The sequence below is a fragment of the Salmo salar genome, chromosome 20 (assembly GCF_965601325.2).
Source record: "Salmo salar chromosome 20, fSalSal1, whole genome shotgun sequence".
Classification (NCBI taxonomy): Eukaryota; Metazoa; Chordata; class Actinopteri; order Salmoniformes; family Salmonidae; genus Salmo; species Salmo salar.
Window position 1 is genome coordinate 95,014,181 of NC_138310.1, and position 16,819 is coordinate 95,030,999.

At 45.9% G+C, this 16,819-nt stretch overlaps 1 protein-coding gene across 1 annotated transcript in view; it reads right to left on the reverse strand.

The window, feature by feature from the left end:
- Window positions 1–16,819, reverse strand: part of LOC106581589 (contactin-5) — a 483,973-nt gene that overhangs the window by 195,551 nt on the left and 271,603 nt on the right. The window contains exons 8-10 of the mRNA XM_082966829.1: window positions 12,993–13,095; window positions 8,596–8,777; window positions 804–940 (exon numbers count right to left, since the gene is read on the reverse strand). Coding sequence (XP_082822955.1) covers window positions 804–940; window positions 8,596–8,777; window positions 12,993–13,095 — 422 coding nt within the window. The remainder of the gene's footprint in view (window positions 1–803; window positions 941–8,595; window positions 8,778–12,992; window positions 13,096–16,819) is intronic.

Below are 16,819 nucleotides of genomic sequence, written 5' to 3' on the forward strand. Positions count from 1 at the left end.
CCTAAACAATAGCTGGGTATTCTAGAACTGGGTATTGCCTAAACAATAGCTGTGTATTCTAGAAGTGGGTATTGCCTATTAGAGTGGTGTTCTGGGGGAGGGAGGGGTGTTGTGTGTGTTCCTAATTGCAAGTACCTATGGGGTTAGGGAATGTGTGTGTTTTATTTTTATTGTGAGTACCTGATGGGGGTTAACGGTGAATGTGTGTGAAACTGCCTGCCTGTGTGTTCTTCCCTATGTTAGAGTACCTATGGTGTGAGTGCCTGTGGTGTGAGTGCCTGTGGTGTGAGTACATGTGGTGTGAGTACCTGTAGTGTGTGTAGTTCCCTGTGGTGTGAGTACCTGTGGTGTGTGTACCTGTGTATGAGTACCTGGGGTGTGAGTACCTGGGGTGTGAGTACCTGTGGTGTGAGTACCTGTGGTGTGAGTACCTGTGGTGTGAGTACCTGTGGTGTGTGAGTACCTGTGGTGTGTGAGTACCTGTGGTGTGTGAGTACCTGTGGTGTGTGTGTAGTTCCCTGTGGTGTGTGTAGTTCCCTGTGGTGTGTGAGTACCTGTGGTGTGAGTACATGTGGTGTGAGTACCTGTGGTGTGAGTACCTGTGGTGAGTACCTGTGGTGTGAGTACCTGTGGTGTGTGTACCTGTGGTGTGAGTACATGTGGTGTGAGTACCTGTGTATGAGTACCTGTGGTGTGTGTAGTTCCCTGTGGTGTGTGTAGTTCCCTGTGGTGTGAGTACTTCCCTGTGATGTGAGTACCTGTGGTGTGAGTACCTGTGGTGTGAGTACCTGTGGTGTGAGTACCTGTGGTGTGAGCGGCTCTCCATTGCGGAGCCAGCGGTAGGTGGGTCTAGGCTTCCCTGTGGCCTTGCACTCCCAGTGCAGCTGATCTCCACTGTCCAACTGGCTGTCGTTTATCGTGCTGATCCACTGGGGGAAGGCTGGGGAGGAGAGAACAGATGAAATATGAAAATCCTTATAGAGTATGATGTGTTTGAGCTGAATAAGACAACAGTATTATAGAGTATGATGTTAGTATGATGTCCCCCTTCAATATTCCTTCCAGTGTTTTCTATCTATCTACAGTTGAAGTCGGAAGTTTACATACACCTTAGCCAAAAACATTTAAACTCAGTTTTTCACAATTCCTGACATTTAATCCTAGTAAAAATTCCCTGTTTTTAGGTCAGTTAGGATCACCACTTTATTTTAAGAATGTGAAATGTCAGAATAATAGTAGAGAGAATCATTTATTTCAGCTTTTATTTCTTTCATCACATTCCCAGTGGGTCAGAAGTTTACATACACTCAATTAGTATTTGGTAGCATTGCCTTTAAATTGTTTAACTTGGGACAAACGTTTCAGGTAGCCTTCCACAAGCTTCCCACAATAAGTTGGGTGAATTTTGGCCCATTCCTCCTGACAGAGCTGGTGTAACTGAGTCAGGTTTCTAGGCCTCCTTGCTCGCAAACGCTTTTTCAGTTCTGCCCACACATTTTCTATAGGATAGAGGTCGGGGCTTTGTGATGGCCACTCCAATACCTTGACTTTGTTGTCCTTAAGCCATTTTGACACAACGTTGGATGTATGCTTGGGGTCCATTTGAAAGACCCATTTGCGACCAAGCTTTAACTTCCTGACTGATGTCTTGAGATGTTGCTTCAATATATCCACATAATTTTCCTCCCTCATGATGTCATCTAGTTTGTGAAGAGCACCAGTCCCTCCTGCAGCAAAGCACCTCCACAACATGATGCTGCCACCCCCGTGCTTCACGGTTGGGATGGTGTTCTTCGGCTTGCAAGCCTCCCCCTTTTTCCACCAAGCATAACAATGGTCATTATGGCCAAACAGTTCGATTTCTGTTTCATCAGACCAGAGGACATTTCTCCAAAAAGTACGATCTTTGTCCCCATGTGCAGTTGCAAACCGTAGTCTGGCTTTTTTATGGCGGTTTTGGAGCAGTGGCTTCTTCCTTGATGAGCGGCCTTCCAGGTTATGTCGATATAGGTCTCATTTTACTGTGGATATAGATATTTTTGTACCTGTTTCCTCCAGCATCTTCACAAGGTCCTTTGCTGTTGTTCTGGGATTGATTTGCACTTTTTGCACCAAAGTACGTTCATCTCTAGGAGACAGAATGCGTCTCCTTTCTGAGCGGTGTGACGGCTGCGTGGTCCCATGGTGTTTATACTTGCGTACTATTGTTTGTACAGATCAACGTGGTACCTTCAGGCGTTTGGAAATTGCTCCCATGGATGAACCAGACTTGTGGAGGTCTACAATTTATTTTCTGAGGTCTTGGCTGACTTCTTTTGATTTTCCTATGATGTCAAGCAAAGAGGCACTGAGTTTGAAGGTAGGCCTTGAAATACATCCACAGGTACACCTCCAATTGACTCTAGTGATGTCAATTAGCCTATCAGAAGCTTCTAAAGCCATGACATCATTTTCTGGAATTTTCCAAGCTGTTTAAAGGCACAGCCAACTTAGTATATGTAAACTTCTGACCCACTGGAATTGTGATAGTGAATTATAAGTGAAATAATCTGTCTGTAAACAATTGTGGGAAAAATTACTTGAGTCATGCCCAAAGTAGATGTCCTAACCGACTTGCCAAAACTATAGTTTGTTAACAAGAAATTTGTGGAGTGGTTGAAAAACGAGTTTTAATGACTCCAACCTAAGTGTATGTAAACTTCCGACTTCAACTCAATGTATCTGTCTGACACACACACACACACACACACACACACACACACACACACACACACACACACACACACACACACACACACACACACACACACACACACACACACACACACACACACACACAGCCTTGGGAGGACATACTTCCTGTGAATCAATATTCCCTGGCTACTCCTCCCGTGCACACACACTCTCTGTCACTTCCTGTGCATCAATATTCCCTGGCTACTCCTCCCGTGCACACACACTCTCTGTCACTTCCTGTGCATCAATATTCCCTGGCTACTCTCACTGGGAGCCTCATTGGTAGCAGGCTGCATGTCATGTGAACAGCTCAACCTGTTGTGTGAACCTTTATTGTGAGCAGAGACCTTCCAGACCATAATTATCCAATCAAAACACAGAAAAAAGGCCATATCACCCTGAATAAATATCCAATCAAACCACAGATAAAAGGCCATATGACCCTGAATAAACATCCAATCAAACCACAGATAAAGGCCATATCACCCTGAATAAACATCCAATCAAACCACACAAGTGACTTTACATTCCTTAAATCCAATCTCTTTAACAGGATGATACCAGTCCTACACAGAAACCAGTTTGTCTTCATTCCATCAGGAGGGTGTTTGGTCTTGTCTTCATTCCATCAACAGGGTGTTTGGTCTTGTCTTCATTCCATCAACAGGGTGTTTGGTCTAGTCTTAATTTCATCAGGAGGGTGTTTGATCGGCAGTATTACCTAGCCATTATACAAGTGGCTCAATAATATGAAAAACTACAAATGTACCTCTGTGTGCATCTGCATAGTAATAAAATGAAACAAATAATCTTCGAACAATTAGTTATTTATGACGTAAACATAAACAACAGCAAAAACTGAACAGGGAGAGAAGAACAGGAAGTGGACACTATTCAGTAAGACTACCTAACGGATGATAATCCATTCTACTTCCTCTACCAAACCTAATCACTGTAAAACATATCGCAGAATATGAGTATTTTTCCATTGATGACATAATGCCCACTTGATCTCAGTCAGTGACATTCTCCTCCAGATAAGAGCAGACGGGACTGGCTTGATGGATATTCTACAGTAGGTATCAGGGAGCAGACAGGACTGGGTTGATGGATATTCTACAGTAGGTATCAGGGAGCAGACAGGACTGGGTTGATGGATATTCTACAGTAGGTATCAGGGAGCAGACAGGACTGGGTTGATGGATATTCTACAGTAGGTATCAGGGAGCAGACAGGACTGGGTTGATGGATATTCTACAGTAGGTATCAGGGAGCAGACAGGACTGGCTTGATGGATATTCTACAGTAGGTATCAGGGAGCAGAAAGGACTGGGTTGATAGATATTCTACAGTAGGTATCAGGGAGCAGACAGGACTGGGTTAATAGATATTCTACAGTAGGTATCAGGGAGCAGACAGGACTGGGTTGATGGATATTCTACAGTAGGTATCAGGGAGCAGACAGGACTGGGTTGATAGATATTCTACAGTAGGTATCAGGGAGCAGACGGGACTGGGTTGATAGATATTCTACAGTAGGTATCAGGGAGCAGACAGGACTGGGTTGATAGATATTCTACAGTAGGTATCAGGGAGCAGACAGGACTGGGTTGATGGATATTCTACAGTAGGTATCAGGGAGCAGACAGGACTGGGTTGATAGATATTCTACAGTAGGTATCAGGGAGCAGACAGGACTGGGTTGATGGATATTCTACAGTAGGTATCAGGGAGCAGACAGGACTGGCTTGATGGATATTCTACAGTAGGTATCAGGGAGCAGACAGGACTGGGTTGATAGATATTCTACAGTAGGTATCAGGGAGCAGACAGGACTGGGTTAATAGATATTCTACAGTAGGTATCAGGGAGCAGACAGGACTGGGTTGATAGATATTCTACAGTAGGTATCAGGGAGCAGACAGGACTGGGTTGATAGATATTCTACAGTAGGTATCAGGGAGCAGACGGGACTGGGTTAATAGATATTCTACAGTAGGTATCAGGGAGCAGACAGGACTGGGTTGATAGATATTCTACAGTAGGTATCAGGGAGCAGACAGGACTGGGTTGATGGATATTCTACAGTAGGTATCAGGGAGCAGACAGGACTGGGTTGATAGATATTCTACAGTAGGTATCAGGGAGCAGACAGGACTGGGTTGATGGATATTCTACAGTAGGTATCAGGGAGCAGACAGGACTGGGTTGATGGATATTCTACAGTAGGTATCAGGGAGCAGACAGGACTGGGTTGATAGATATTCTACAGTAGGTATCAGGGAGCAGACAGGACTGGGTTGATGGATATTCTACAGTAGGTATCAGGGAGCAGACAGGACTGGGTTGATAGATATTCTACAGTAGGTATCAGGGAGCAGACAGGACTGGGTTGATGGATATTCTACAGTAGGTATCAGGGAGCAGACAGGACTGGGTTGATGGATATTCTACAGTAGGTATCAGGGAGCAGACAGGACTGGGTTGATGGATATTCTACAGTAGGTATCAGGGAGCAGACAGGACTGGGTTGATGGATATTCTACAGTAGGTATCAGGGAGCAGACAGGACTGGGTTGATGGATATTCTACAGTAGGTATCAGGGAGCAGACAGGACTGGGTTGATGGATATTCTACAGTAGGTATCAGGGAGCAGACAGGACTGGGTTGATAGATATTCTACAGTAGGTATCAGGGAGCAGACAGGACTGGGTTGATGGATATTCTACAGTAGGTATCAGGGAGCAGACAGGACTGGGTTGATGGATATTCTACAGTAGGTATCAGGGAGCAGACAGGACTGGGTTGATGGATATTCTACAGTAGGTATCAGGGAGCAGACAGGACTGGGTTGATGGATATTCTACAGTAGGTATCAGGGAGCAGACAGGACTGGGTTGATGGATATTCTACAGTAGGTATCAGGGAGCAGACAGGACTGGGTTGATAGATATTCTACAGTAGGTATCAGGGAGCAGACAGGACTGGGTTGATGGATATTCTACAGTAGGTATCAGGGAGCAGAAAGGACTGGGTTGATAAATATTCTACAGTAGGTATCAGGGAGCAGACAGGACTGGGTTAATAGATATTCTACAGTAGGTATCAGGGAGCAGACAGGACTGGGTTGATGGATATTCTACAGTAGGTATCAGGGAGCAGACAGGACTGGGTTGATGGATATTCTACAGTAGGTATCAGGGAGCAGACAGGACTGGGTTGATGGATATTCTACAGTAGGTATCAGGGAGCAGACAGGACTGGGTTGATAGATATTCTACAGTAGGTATCAGGGAGCAGACGGGACTGGGTTGATAGATATTCTACAGTAGGTATCAGGGAGCAGACAGGACTGGGTTGATAGATATTCTACAGTAGGTATCAGGGAGCAGACAGGACTGGGTTGATGGATATTCTACAGTAGGTATCAGGGAGCAGACAGGACTGGGTTGATAGATATTCTACAGTAGGTATCAGGGAGCAGACAGGACTGGGTTGATGGATATTCTACAGTAGGTATCAGGGAGCAGACAGGACTGGCTTGATGGATATTCTACAGTAGGTATCAGGGAGCAGACAGGACTGGGTTGATAGATATTCTACAGTAGGTATCAGGGAGCAGACAGGACTGGGTTGATGGATATTCTACAGTAGGTATCAGGGAGCAGACAGGACTGGGTTGATAGATATTCTACAGTAGGTATCAGGGAGCAGACGGGACTGGGTTGATAGATATTCTACAGTAGGTATCAGGGAGCAGACGGGACTGGCTTGATGGATATTCTACAGTAGCTATCAGGGAGCAGACAGGACTGGGTTAATAGATATTCTACAGTAGGTATCAGGGAGCAGACAGGACTGGGTTGATAGATATTCTACAGTAGGTATCAGGGAGCAGACAGGACTGGGTTGATAGATATTCTACAGTAGGTATCAGGGAGCAGACGGGACTGGGTTAATAGATATTCTACAGTAGGTATCAGGGAGCAGACAGGACTGGGTTGATAGATATTCTACAGTAGGTATCAGGGAGCAGACAGGACTGGGTTGATGGATATTCTACAGTAGGTATCAGGGAGCAGACATGACTGGGTTGATAGATATTCTACAGTAGGTATCAGGGAGCAGACAGGACTGGGTTGATGGATATTCTACAGTAGGTATCAGGGAGCAGACAGGACTGGGTTGATGGATATTCTACAGTAGGTATCAGGGAGCAGACAGGACTGGGTTGATAGATATTCTACAGTAGGTATCAGGGAGCAGACAGGACTGGGTTAATAGATATTCTACAGTAGGTATCAGGGAGCAGACAGGACTGGGTTGATAGATATTCTACAGTAGGTATCAGGGAGCAGACAGGACTGGGTTAATAGATATTCTACAGTAGGTATCAGGGAGCAGACAGGACTGGGTTGATAGATATTCTACAGTAGGTATCAGGGAGCAGACAGGACTGGGTTGATAGATATTCTACAGTAGGTATCAGGGAGCAGACAGGACTGGGTTGATGGATATTCTACAGTAGGTATCAGGGAGCAGACAGGACTGGGTTGATAGATATTCTACAGTAGGTATCAGGGAGCAGACAGGACTGGGTTGATGGATATTCTACAGTAGGTATCAGGGAGCAGACAGGACTGGCTTGATGGATATTCTACAGTAGGTATCAGGGAGCAGACAGGACTGGGTTGATAGATATTCTACAGTAGGTATCAGGGAGCAGACAGGACTGGGTTGATGGATATTCTACAGTAGGTATCAGGGAGCAGACAGGACTGGGTTGATAGATATTCTACAGTAGGTATCAGGGAGCAGACGGGACTGGGTTGATAGATATTCTACAGTAGGTATCAGGGAGCAGACGGGACTGGCTTGATGGATATTCTACAGTAGGTATCAGGGAGCAGACAGGACTGGGTTAATAGATATTCTACAGTAGGTATCAGGGAGCAGACAGGACTGGGTTGATAGATATTCTACAGTAGGTATCAGGGAGCAGACAGGACTGGGTTGATAGATATTCTACAGTAGGTATCAGGGAGCAGACGGGACTGGGTTAATAGATATTCTACAGTAGGTATCAGGGAGCAGACAGGACTGGGTTGATAGATATTCTACAGTAGGTATCAGGGAGCAGACAGGACTGGGTTGATGGATATTCTACAGTAGGTATCAGGGAGCAGACATGACTGGGTTGATAGATATTCTACAGTAGGTATCAGGGAGCAGACAGGACTGGGTTGATGGATATTCTACAGTAGGTATCAGGGAGCAGACAGGACTGGGTTGATGGATATTCTACAGTAGGTATCAGGGAGCAGACAGGACTGGGTTGATAGATATTCTACAGTAGGTATCAGGGAGCAGACAGGACTGGGTTGATGGATATTCTACAGTAGGTATCAGGGAGCAGACAGGACTGGGTTGATAGATATTCTACAGTAGGTATCAGGGAGCAGACGGGACTGGGTTAATAGATATTCTACAGTAGGTATCAGGGAGCAGACGGGACTGGGTTGATAGATATTCTACAGTAGGTATCAGGGAGCAGACAGGACTGGGTTAATAGATATTCTACAGTAGGTATCAGGGAGCAGACGGGACTGGGTTGATAGATATTCTACAGTAGGTATCAGGGAGCAGACGGGACTGGGTTGATGGATATTCTACAGTAGGTATCAGGGAGCAGACGGGACTGGGTTAGAGAACGGGCACAAACACACTAGAATCCTAGTAGTATCAGTCAAGTCCAAACCAGAACAAACTGCCCAATGAAACAAAAGCACAGCGGTCTCTACCAATACCATATTAACACTAGAACAACGTGGCTCCAGTCCAACCGTCGCATAACTTACTGTAGACCTGGAGGTATCCCTTGAAAGCGGTTCCTCCCCTGGGGTTCTCAGCTTTACACTCGTAGGTCCCTGAGTCTTCCAGTTGGACATTGGGGATCTCCAGAACAGCCTGGGACTTTCTCAGACGAGCCTTCTTAGGGATGTTACCGTTCATCTTCCTCCACGTGATTGTCGGGACTGGACTAACAGGAGAGGAAAGGGTTAAAATCCAAGGTGAAAGGACTAACAGGAGAGGAGAGGGTTAAAATCCAAGGTGAAAGGACTAGCAGGAAAGGAGAGTAAAGGATTACATCCTAATAAATCTGCACAATTAATAGTCAGAACAGGAAATAACAGTTGGAAAATATTGTGGATAGTAGGACTGGAGAGAGGACAGTTGACAGGATTATATAGGAGACTGGAGAGAGGACAGTTCACATCATCCATCACTCGGCCCAGATGTTACATCACTTGTAGAATGTTCATCTGTTCAAAATTCACAAGGACATTTTTATACGTGGAGTGAAGGGATGTCTGAGCGCTGTCTGCTCTAATGGAGTGAAGGGATGTCTGACTGCTGTCTGCTCTAATGGACTGAAGGGATGTCTGACTGCTGTCTGCTCTAATGGACTGAAGGGATGTCTGACTGCTGTCTGCTCTAATGGACTGAAGGGATGTCTGACTGCTGTCTGCTCTAATGGACTGAAGGGATGTCTGACTGCTGTCTGCTCTAATGGACTGAAGGGATGTCTGAAACCCTTACAGTGTGTATTGGTTGTCAAACATAATGATTTTACCACTAAGGGAGGTCAATGTCAGTTTGCTCAAGGGGACAACATGAGATTGGATTATAGAATAGAAACAGCTTGTAGCAAGTCCTTATTTCTGATGTAATATCTCCAGTTACAATACGTCTAGCTTCCAGACATGACATAAGGGTTACACACATTAAAAAGGGGTGCAGGCATGACATAAGGGGTGCAGACATTTCTACTCTACATCTCCATACACAAGGTATGTTCAGAGAATGTTCTAGTGCTGGAAGCTAGACGTATTGTTACTTTTATTATTACATCAGAAATAAGGACTTGCTACAAGCTGTTTCTATTCTATAATCCAATTTCATGTTGTCCCCTTGAGCACACTGACATTGACCTCCCTTAGTGGTAAAATCATAATGTTTGAGTAAGCATGCAGTCAGGGCAGGAGATGGGTGAGTAAGGATGCAGTCAGGGGAGGGGATGGGAGAGTAAGGATGTAGCCAGGGGAGGGGATGGGAGAGTAAGGATGTAGCCATCGAAGGAGATGGGAGAGTAAGGATGCAGTCAGAGGAGGGGATGGGAGAGTAAGGATGTAGCCAGGGGAGGGGATGGGAGAGTAAGGATGCAGTCAGGGGAGGGGACGGGAGAGTAAGGATGCAGTCAGGGGAGGGGACGGGAGAGTAAGGATGCAGTCAGAGGAGGGGATGGGAGAGTAAGCATGTAGCCATCGAAGGAGATGGGAGAGTAAGGATGCAGTCAGGGGAGGGGACGGGAGAGTAAGGATGCAGTCAGGGGAGGGGACGGGAGAGTAAGGATGCAGTCAGAGGAGGAGATGGGAGAGTAAGGATGTAGTCAGGGGAGGGGACGGGAGAGTAAGGATGCAGTCAGAGGAGGGGATGGGAGAGTAAGGATGCAGTCAGGGGAGGGGATGGGAGAGTAAGGATGTAGCCATCTGAGAGGATGGGAGAGTAAGGATGCAGTCAGGGGAGGGGATGGGAGAGTAAGGATGCAGTCAGGGGAGGGGATGGGAGAGTAAGGATGCAGTCAGAGGAGGGGATGGGAGAGTAAGGATGTAGCCAGGGGAGGGGATGGGAGAGTAAGGATGTAGCCATCGGAGGGGATGGGAGAGTAAGGATGTAGCCATCGGAGGGGATGGGAGAGTAAGGATGCAGTCAGAGGAGGGGATGGGAGAGTAAGGATGTAGCCATCGGAGGGGATGGGAGAGTAAGGATGCAGTCAGAGGAGGGGATGGGAGAGTAAGGATGTAGCCATCGGAGGGGATGGGAGAGTAAGGATGTAGCCATCGGAAGGGATGGGAGAGTAAGGATGTAGCCATCGGAGGGGATGGGAGAGTAAGGATGCAGTCAGGGGAGGGGATGGGAGAGTAAGCATGCAGTCAGAGGAGGGGATGGGAGAGTAAGGATGCAGTCAGGGGAGGGGATGGGAGAGTAAGGATGTAGCCATCGGAGGGGATGGGAGAGTAAGGATGCAGTCAGAGGAGGGGATGGGAGAGTAAGGATGTAGCCATCGGAGGGGATGGGAGAGTAAGGATGTAGCCATCGGAAGGGATGGGAGAGTAAGGATGTAGCCATCGGAGGGGATGGGAGAGTAAGGATGCAGTCAGGGGAGGGGATGGGAGAGTAAGCATGCAGTCAGAGGAGGGGATGGGAGAGTAAGGATGCAGTCAGGGGAGGAGACGGGGCAGTAGATGGGAGAGTAAGGATGTAGCCATCGGAGGGGATGGGAGAGTAAGGATGCAGTCAGGGGAGGGGATGGGAGCGTAAGCATGCAGTCAGAGGAGGAGATGGGAGAGTAAGCATGCAGTCAGAGGAGGAGATGGGAGAGGGGATGGGAGAGGAGATGGGAACGTAAGCATGCAGTCAGAGGAGGGGATGGGAGAGTAAGGATGCAGTCAGAGGAGGGGATGGGAGAATAAGGATGCAGCCATCGAAGGAGACGGGAGAGTAAGGATGCAGTCAGGGGAGGGGATGGGAGAGTAAGGATGTAGCCATCGAAGGAGATGGGAGAGTAAGGATGCAGTCAGAGGAGGAGACGGGGCAGTAGATGGGAGAGTAAGGATGCAGTCAGAGGAGGAGATGGGAGAGTAAGCATGCAGTCAGAGGAGGAGATGGCAGAGTAAGCATGCAGTCAGGACAATGTCTATAGGTTTTGGTAATGACTTATTCTAAAGTGGATAATTAACTGTAAATGACTGACTTAGATATCAGCCCCTTGAAAGCAATATAAATAATTACCAGGTTCCTTTAGTGTTAGAGTCAGATTAGAAGCTGTCTCTAGATAGAACTCAGTCATACATTATTCAACACAAATAATAATTCTAAACCAAAATATGAAGTAGGGATGATACAGGATTATGGTTGGAAACTAAAAAGTAATTTGTTATGGAAAACATCCCTTAATTAAAGCTTTGCATTAAGAGGCTGAAAAACATCTTCAACCAACTAACATGTTGTCATGACCATTTGTCTGTCTGAAACCTGCCACCGTGGGCTGCCTGACACTCATTTTAGCAGCGTACACAATTGTTTACATCTTTCGCAGCCGTAACCTTGGCCGGATCCATCTTTCACAGCCCTAACCTTGGGCGGCTCCATCTTTCACAGCCCTAACCTTGACCGGATCAATCTTTCACAGCCCTAACCTTGGCCGGATCCATCTTTCACAGCCCTAACCTTGGCTTGATCCATCTTTCACAGCCCTAACCTTGACTGGATCCATCTTTCACAGCCCTAACCTTGGCTTGATCCATCTTTCACAGCCCTAACCTTGACTGGATCCATCTTTCACAGCCCTAACCTTGGCCGGATCCATCTTTCACAGCCCTAACCTTGGCCGGATCCATCTTTCACAGTTACAGCAACAATCTGCAGTCAGGTCAAGACCCTCGTGAGGACGATGAGCACGCAGAGGAGATTCCCTGAGACGGTTTCTGACAGTTTGTGCAGAAATTCTTTGGTTGTGCAAACCCACAGTTTCATCAGGTGTCCAGGTGGCTGGTCTCAGACCATCCCACAGGTGAAGAAGCCGGATGTGGGGGTCCTCGGTTGGCGTGGTTACACGTGGTCTGCGGTTGTGAGGCCAGTTGGACGTACTGCCAAATTCTCTAAAACAACGTTGAAGGCGGCTTATGGTTGAGACTTGAACATTCAATTCTCCGGCAACACCTCTGGTGGACATTCCTGCAGTCAGCATGCCAATGTTTAGACATCTGTGGCATTGTGTTTTGTAACAAAACTGCACATTTTAGAGTGTTTCATGACCATGCTGTTTAATCAGCATTCTTGATATGCCACACCTGTCAGGTTGATGGATTATCTTGGCAAAGGAGAAATGCTCACTAACAGGGATGGAAGCTTTTTACACGTATGAACATGTCTGGGCTCTTTACATGTTGCGTTTATATTTTTTGTTCAGTGGAAGTGGATCTACTGGTGGATTTTGCTCAGGGAGGCAAAATTCTGGTAAATTTCCCAAACTTCCCAAGTTTTCCAGAAATCCTGTTTGATGAACTCCCAGATGTCCTTTTTATTCCAGGAATTGGGATGATATTAATCCTACAAATTGTATCCCTAAATTTCACCATGGAGAATATGTATGTTCAGGGGTTTAATACAGTTTGCATGTTTCTGTACTTACTTCCCAAGGGCGAAACACTCCAGCCTCACAGTGACTCCTCTGGCAGCCGGGACAGACAGGGGGAAATGCACCTCGATTTTAGGCTCATATTCTCCCATTAGACCTGTAAAACACGACAACAGAGGAAAGAGAGCTATAAGACGAAAGACAGTCCCCAGCCATGTCCCGCCTTGTCATTCAACTGACATTCTTCTGCTGCTAGCATCCATTACTAACACCTAGCATCCATTACTAAAACCTAGCATCCATTACTAACACCTAGCATCCATTACTAACACCTAGCATCCATTACTAACACCTAGCATCCATTACTAACACCTAGCATCCATTACTAACACCTATAATCCATTATTAACACCTAGCATCCATTACTAACACCTAGCATCCATTACTAACACCTAGCATCCATTACAAACACCTAGCATCCATTACTAACACCTAGCATCCATTACTAACACCTAGCATCCATTACTAACACCTAGCATCCATTACTAACACCTAGCATCCATTACTAACACCTAGCATCCATTACTAACACCTAGCATCCATTACTAACACCTAGCATCCATTACTAAAACCTAGCATCCATTACTAACACCTAGCATCCATTACTAACACCTAGCATCCATTACTAACACCTAGCATCCATTACTAACACCTAGCATCCATTACTAACACCTAGCATCCATTACTAACACCTAGCATTCATTACTAACACCTAGCATCCATTACAAACACCTAGCATCCATTACTAACACCTAGCATCCATTACTAACACCTTCTGCTGTTAGCATCCATTACTAACACCTAGCATCCATTACTAAAACCTAGCATCCATTACTAACACCTGGCATCCATTACTAACACCTAGCATCCATTACTAACACAACTTGCAGACTTGTTTACGCTGCTGTGCGTTTTTGTTGCCGATCTTACTTTGATACCTGACGTTTTTTTACTTTTTCATTACCGTATATTTTTACTTTTTCCCTCACTCAACTTTTTTCATTCAACTTTTTCACCCCGGAGGTTTTATCTGGACATGGTTCGTCAGGACTTCAAACAGCCGAAGCTAGAGTAACATTAACATGATGCCTTCTAATTGCAGTCGTTGTACTTATAATATACAGGAGAACGATCGCCTTACGGCAAGGATAGCTGTGCTGCAAGCCCAGCTTCAGACGCGATTGTTAGGCAAGGGTAATTTCAGTGTAGGAAAGGATGAAACAGCGTCTGTGCCACCAGTAAGTACAGATAGTAACGTTAGTATAAACCCCCTCGCACGGTCCCCGCAGCCGGACAACTTTCTCATGGCTTCTGGAGGGAAACGCTGTAGGAATGCTCAACCGGTGTCGCTTATTCAGCCGACAGAAACTTTCAACCGGTTCTCCCCATTAAGCGAGTCGGAGTCGGAGGCCGAGACTCTCTGGTCTCTACTCCTCCCGTTGTGGGGTCTGAGACGCCGACGGCTCCCACCATTAGCTCTGACAAATTGAAAACCCTAGTCATTGGCGACTCCATTACCCGCAGTATTAGACTTAAAACTAATCATCCAGCGATCATACACTGTTTACCAGGGGGCAGGGCTACCGACGTTAAGGCTAATCTAAAGACGGTGCTGGCTAAAGCTAAAACTGGCGAGTGTAGAGAGTATAGAGATATTGTTATCCACGTCGGCACCAACGATGTTAGGATGAAACAGTCAGAGGTCACCATGCGCAACATAGCTTCAGCGTGTAAATCAGCTAGAAAGATGTGTCGGCATCGATTAATTGTCTCTGGCCCCCTCCCAGTTAGGGGGAGTGATGAGCTCTACAGCAGAGTCTCACAACTCAATCGCTGGTTGAAAACTGTTTTCTGCCCCTCCCAAAAGATAGAATTTGTAGATAATTGGCCCTCGTTCTGGGACTCACCCACAAACAGGACCAAGCCTGGCCTGTTGAGGAGTGACGGACTCCATCCTAGCTGGAGGGGTGCTCTCATCTTATCTACGAACATAGACAGGGCTCTAACTCCTCTAGCTCCACAATGAAATAGGGTGCAGGCCAGGCAGCAGGCTGTTAGCCAGCCTGCCAGCTTAGTGGAGTCTGCCACTAGCACAGTCAGCGTAGTCAGCTCAGCTTTCCCCATTGAGACCGTGTCTGTGCCTCGATCTAGGTTGGGCAAAATTAAAAATGGCGGTGTTCGCTTTAGCAATCTCACTAGTATAAAGACCTCCTCCATTCCTGCCATTATTGAAAGAGATTGTGATACCTCACATCTCAAAATTGGGTTACTTAATGTTAGATCCCTCACTTCCAAGGCAGTTATAGTCAATGAACTAATCACTGATAATAATCTTGATGTGATTGGCCTGACTGAAACATGGCTTAAGCCTGATGAATTTACTGTGTTAAATGAGGCCTCACCCCCTGGTTACATTAGTGACCTTACCCCCCGTGCATCCGGCAAAGGCGGAGGTGTTGCTAACATTTACGATAGCAAATTTCAATTTACAAAAAAAAAACCAACAATGACGTTTTCGTCTTTTGAGCTTCTAGTCATGAAATCTATGCAGCCTACTCACTCACTTTTTATAGCTACTGTTTATAGGCCTCCTGGGCCATATGCAGTGTTCCTCACTGAGTTCCCTGAATTCCTATCGGATCTTGTAGTCATAGCAGATAATATTCAAATTTTTGGTGACTTTAACATTCACATGGAAAAGTCCACAGACCCACTCCAAAAGGCTTTTGGAACCATCATCGACTCAGTGGGTTTTGTCCAACATGTCTCTGGACCTACTCACTGCCACAGTCATACTCTGGACCTAGTTTTGTCCCATGGAATAAATGTTGTGGATCTAAATGTTTTTCCTCATAATCCTGGACTATCGGACCACCATTTTATTACGTTTGCAATTGCAACAAATAATCTGCTCAGACCCCAACCAAGGAGCATTAAAAGTCGTGCTATAAATTCTCAGACAACCCAAAGATTCCTTGATGCCCTTCCAGACTGCCTCTGCCTACCCAAGGACGCCAGAGGACAAAAATCAGTTAACCACCTAACCGAGGAACTCAATTTAACCTTGCGCAATACCCTAGATGCAGTTGCACCCCTAAAAACAAAAAACATCTGTCATAAGAAACTAGCTCTCTGGTATACAGAAAATACACGAGCTCTGAAGCAAGCTTCCAGAAAATTGGAACGGAAATGGCGCCACACCATACTGGAAGTCTTCCGACTAGCTTGGAAAGACAGTACCGTGCAGTATCGAAGAGCCCTTACTGCTGCTCGATCATCCTATTTTTCCAACTTAATTGAGGAAAATAAGAACAATCCGAAATTTCTTTTTGATACTGTCGCAAAGCTAACTAAAAAGCAGCCTTCGCAAATGGAGGATGGCTTTCACTTCAGCAGTAATACATTTATGAACTTCTTTGAGGAAAAGATCATGATCATTAGAAAGCAAATTACAGACTCCTCTTTAAATCTGGGTATTCCTCCAAAGCTCCATTGTCCTGAGTCTGCACAACTCTGCCAGGACCTAGGATCAAGGGAGATACTAAAGTGTTTTAGTACTATATCTCTTGACGCAATGATGAAAATAATCATGGCCTCCAAACCCTCAAGCTGCATACTGGACCCTATTCCAACTAAACTACTGAAAGAGCTGCTTCCTGTGCTTGGCCCTCCTATGTTGAACATAATAAACGGCTCTCTATCCACCGGATGTGTACCAAGCTCACTAAAAGTGGCAGTAATAAAGCCTCTCTTGAAAAAGCCGAATCTTGAACCAGAAATTATAAAAAAACTATCGGCCTATATCGAATCTTCCATTCCTC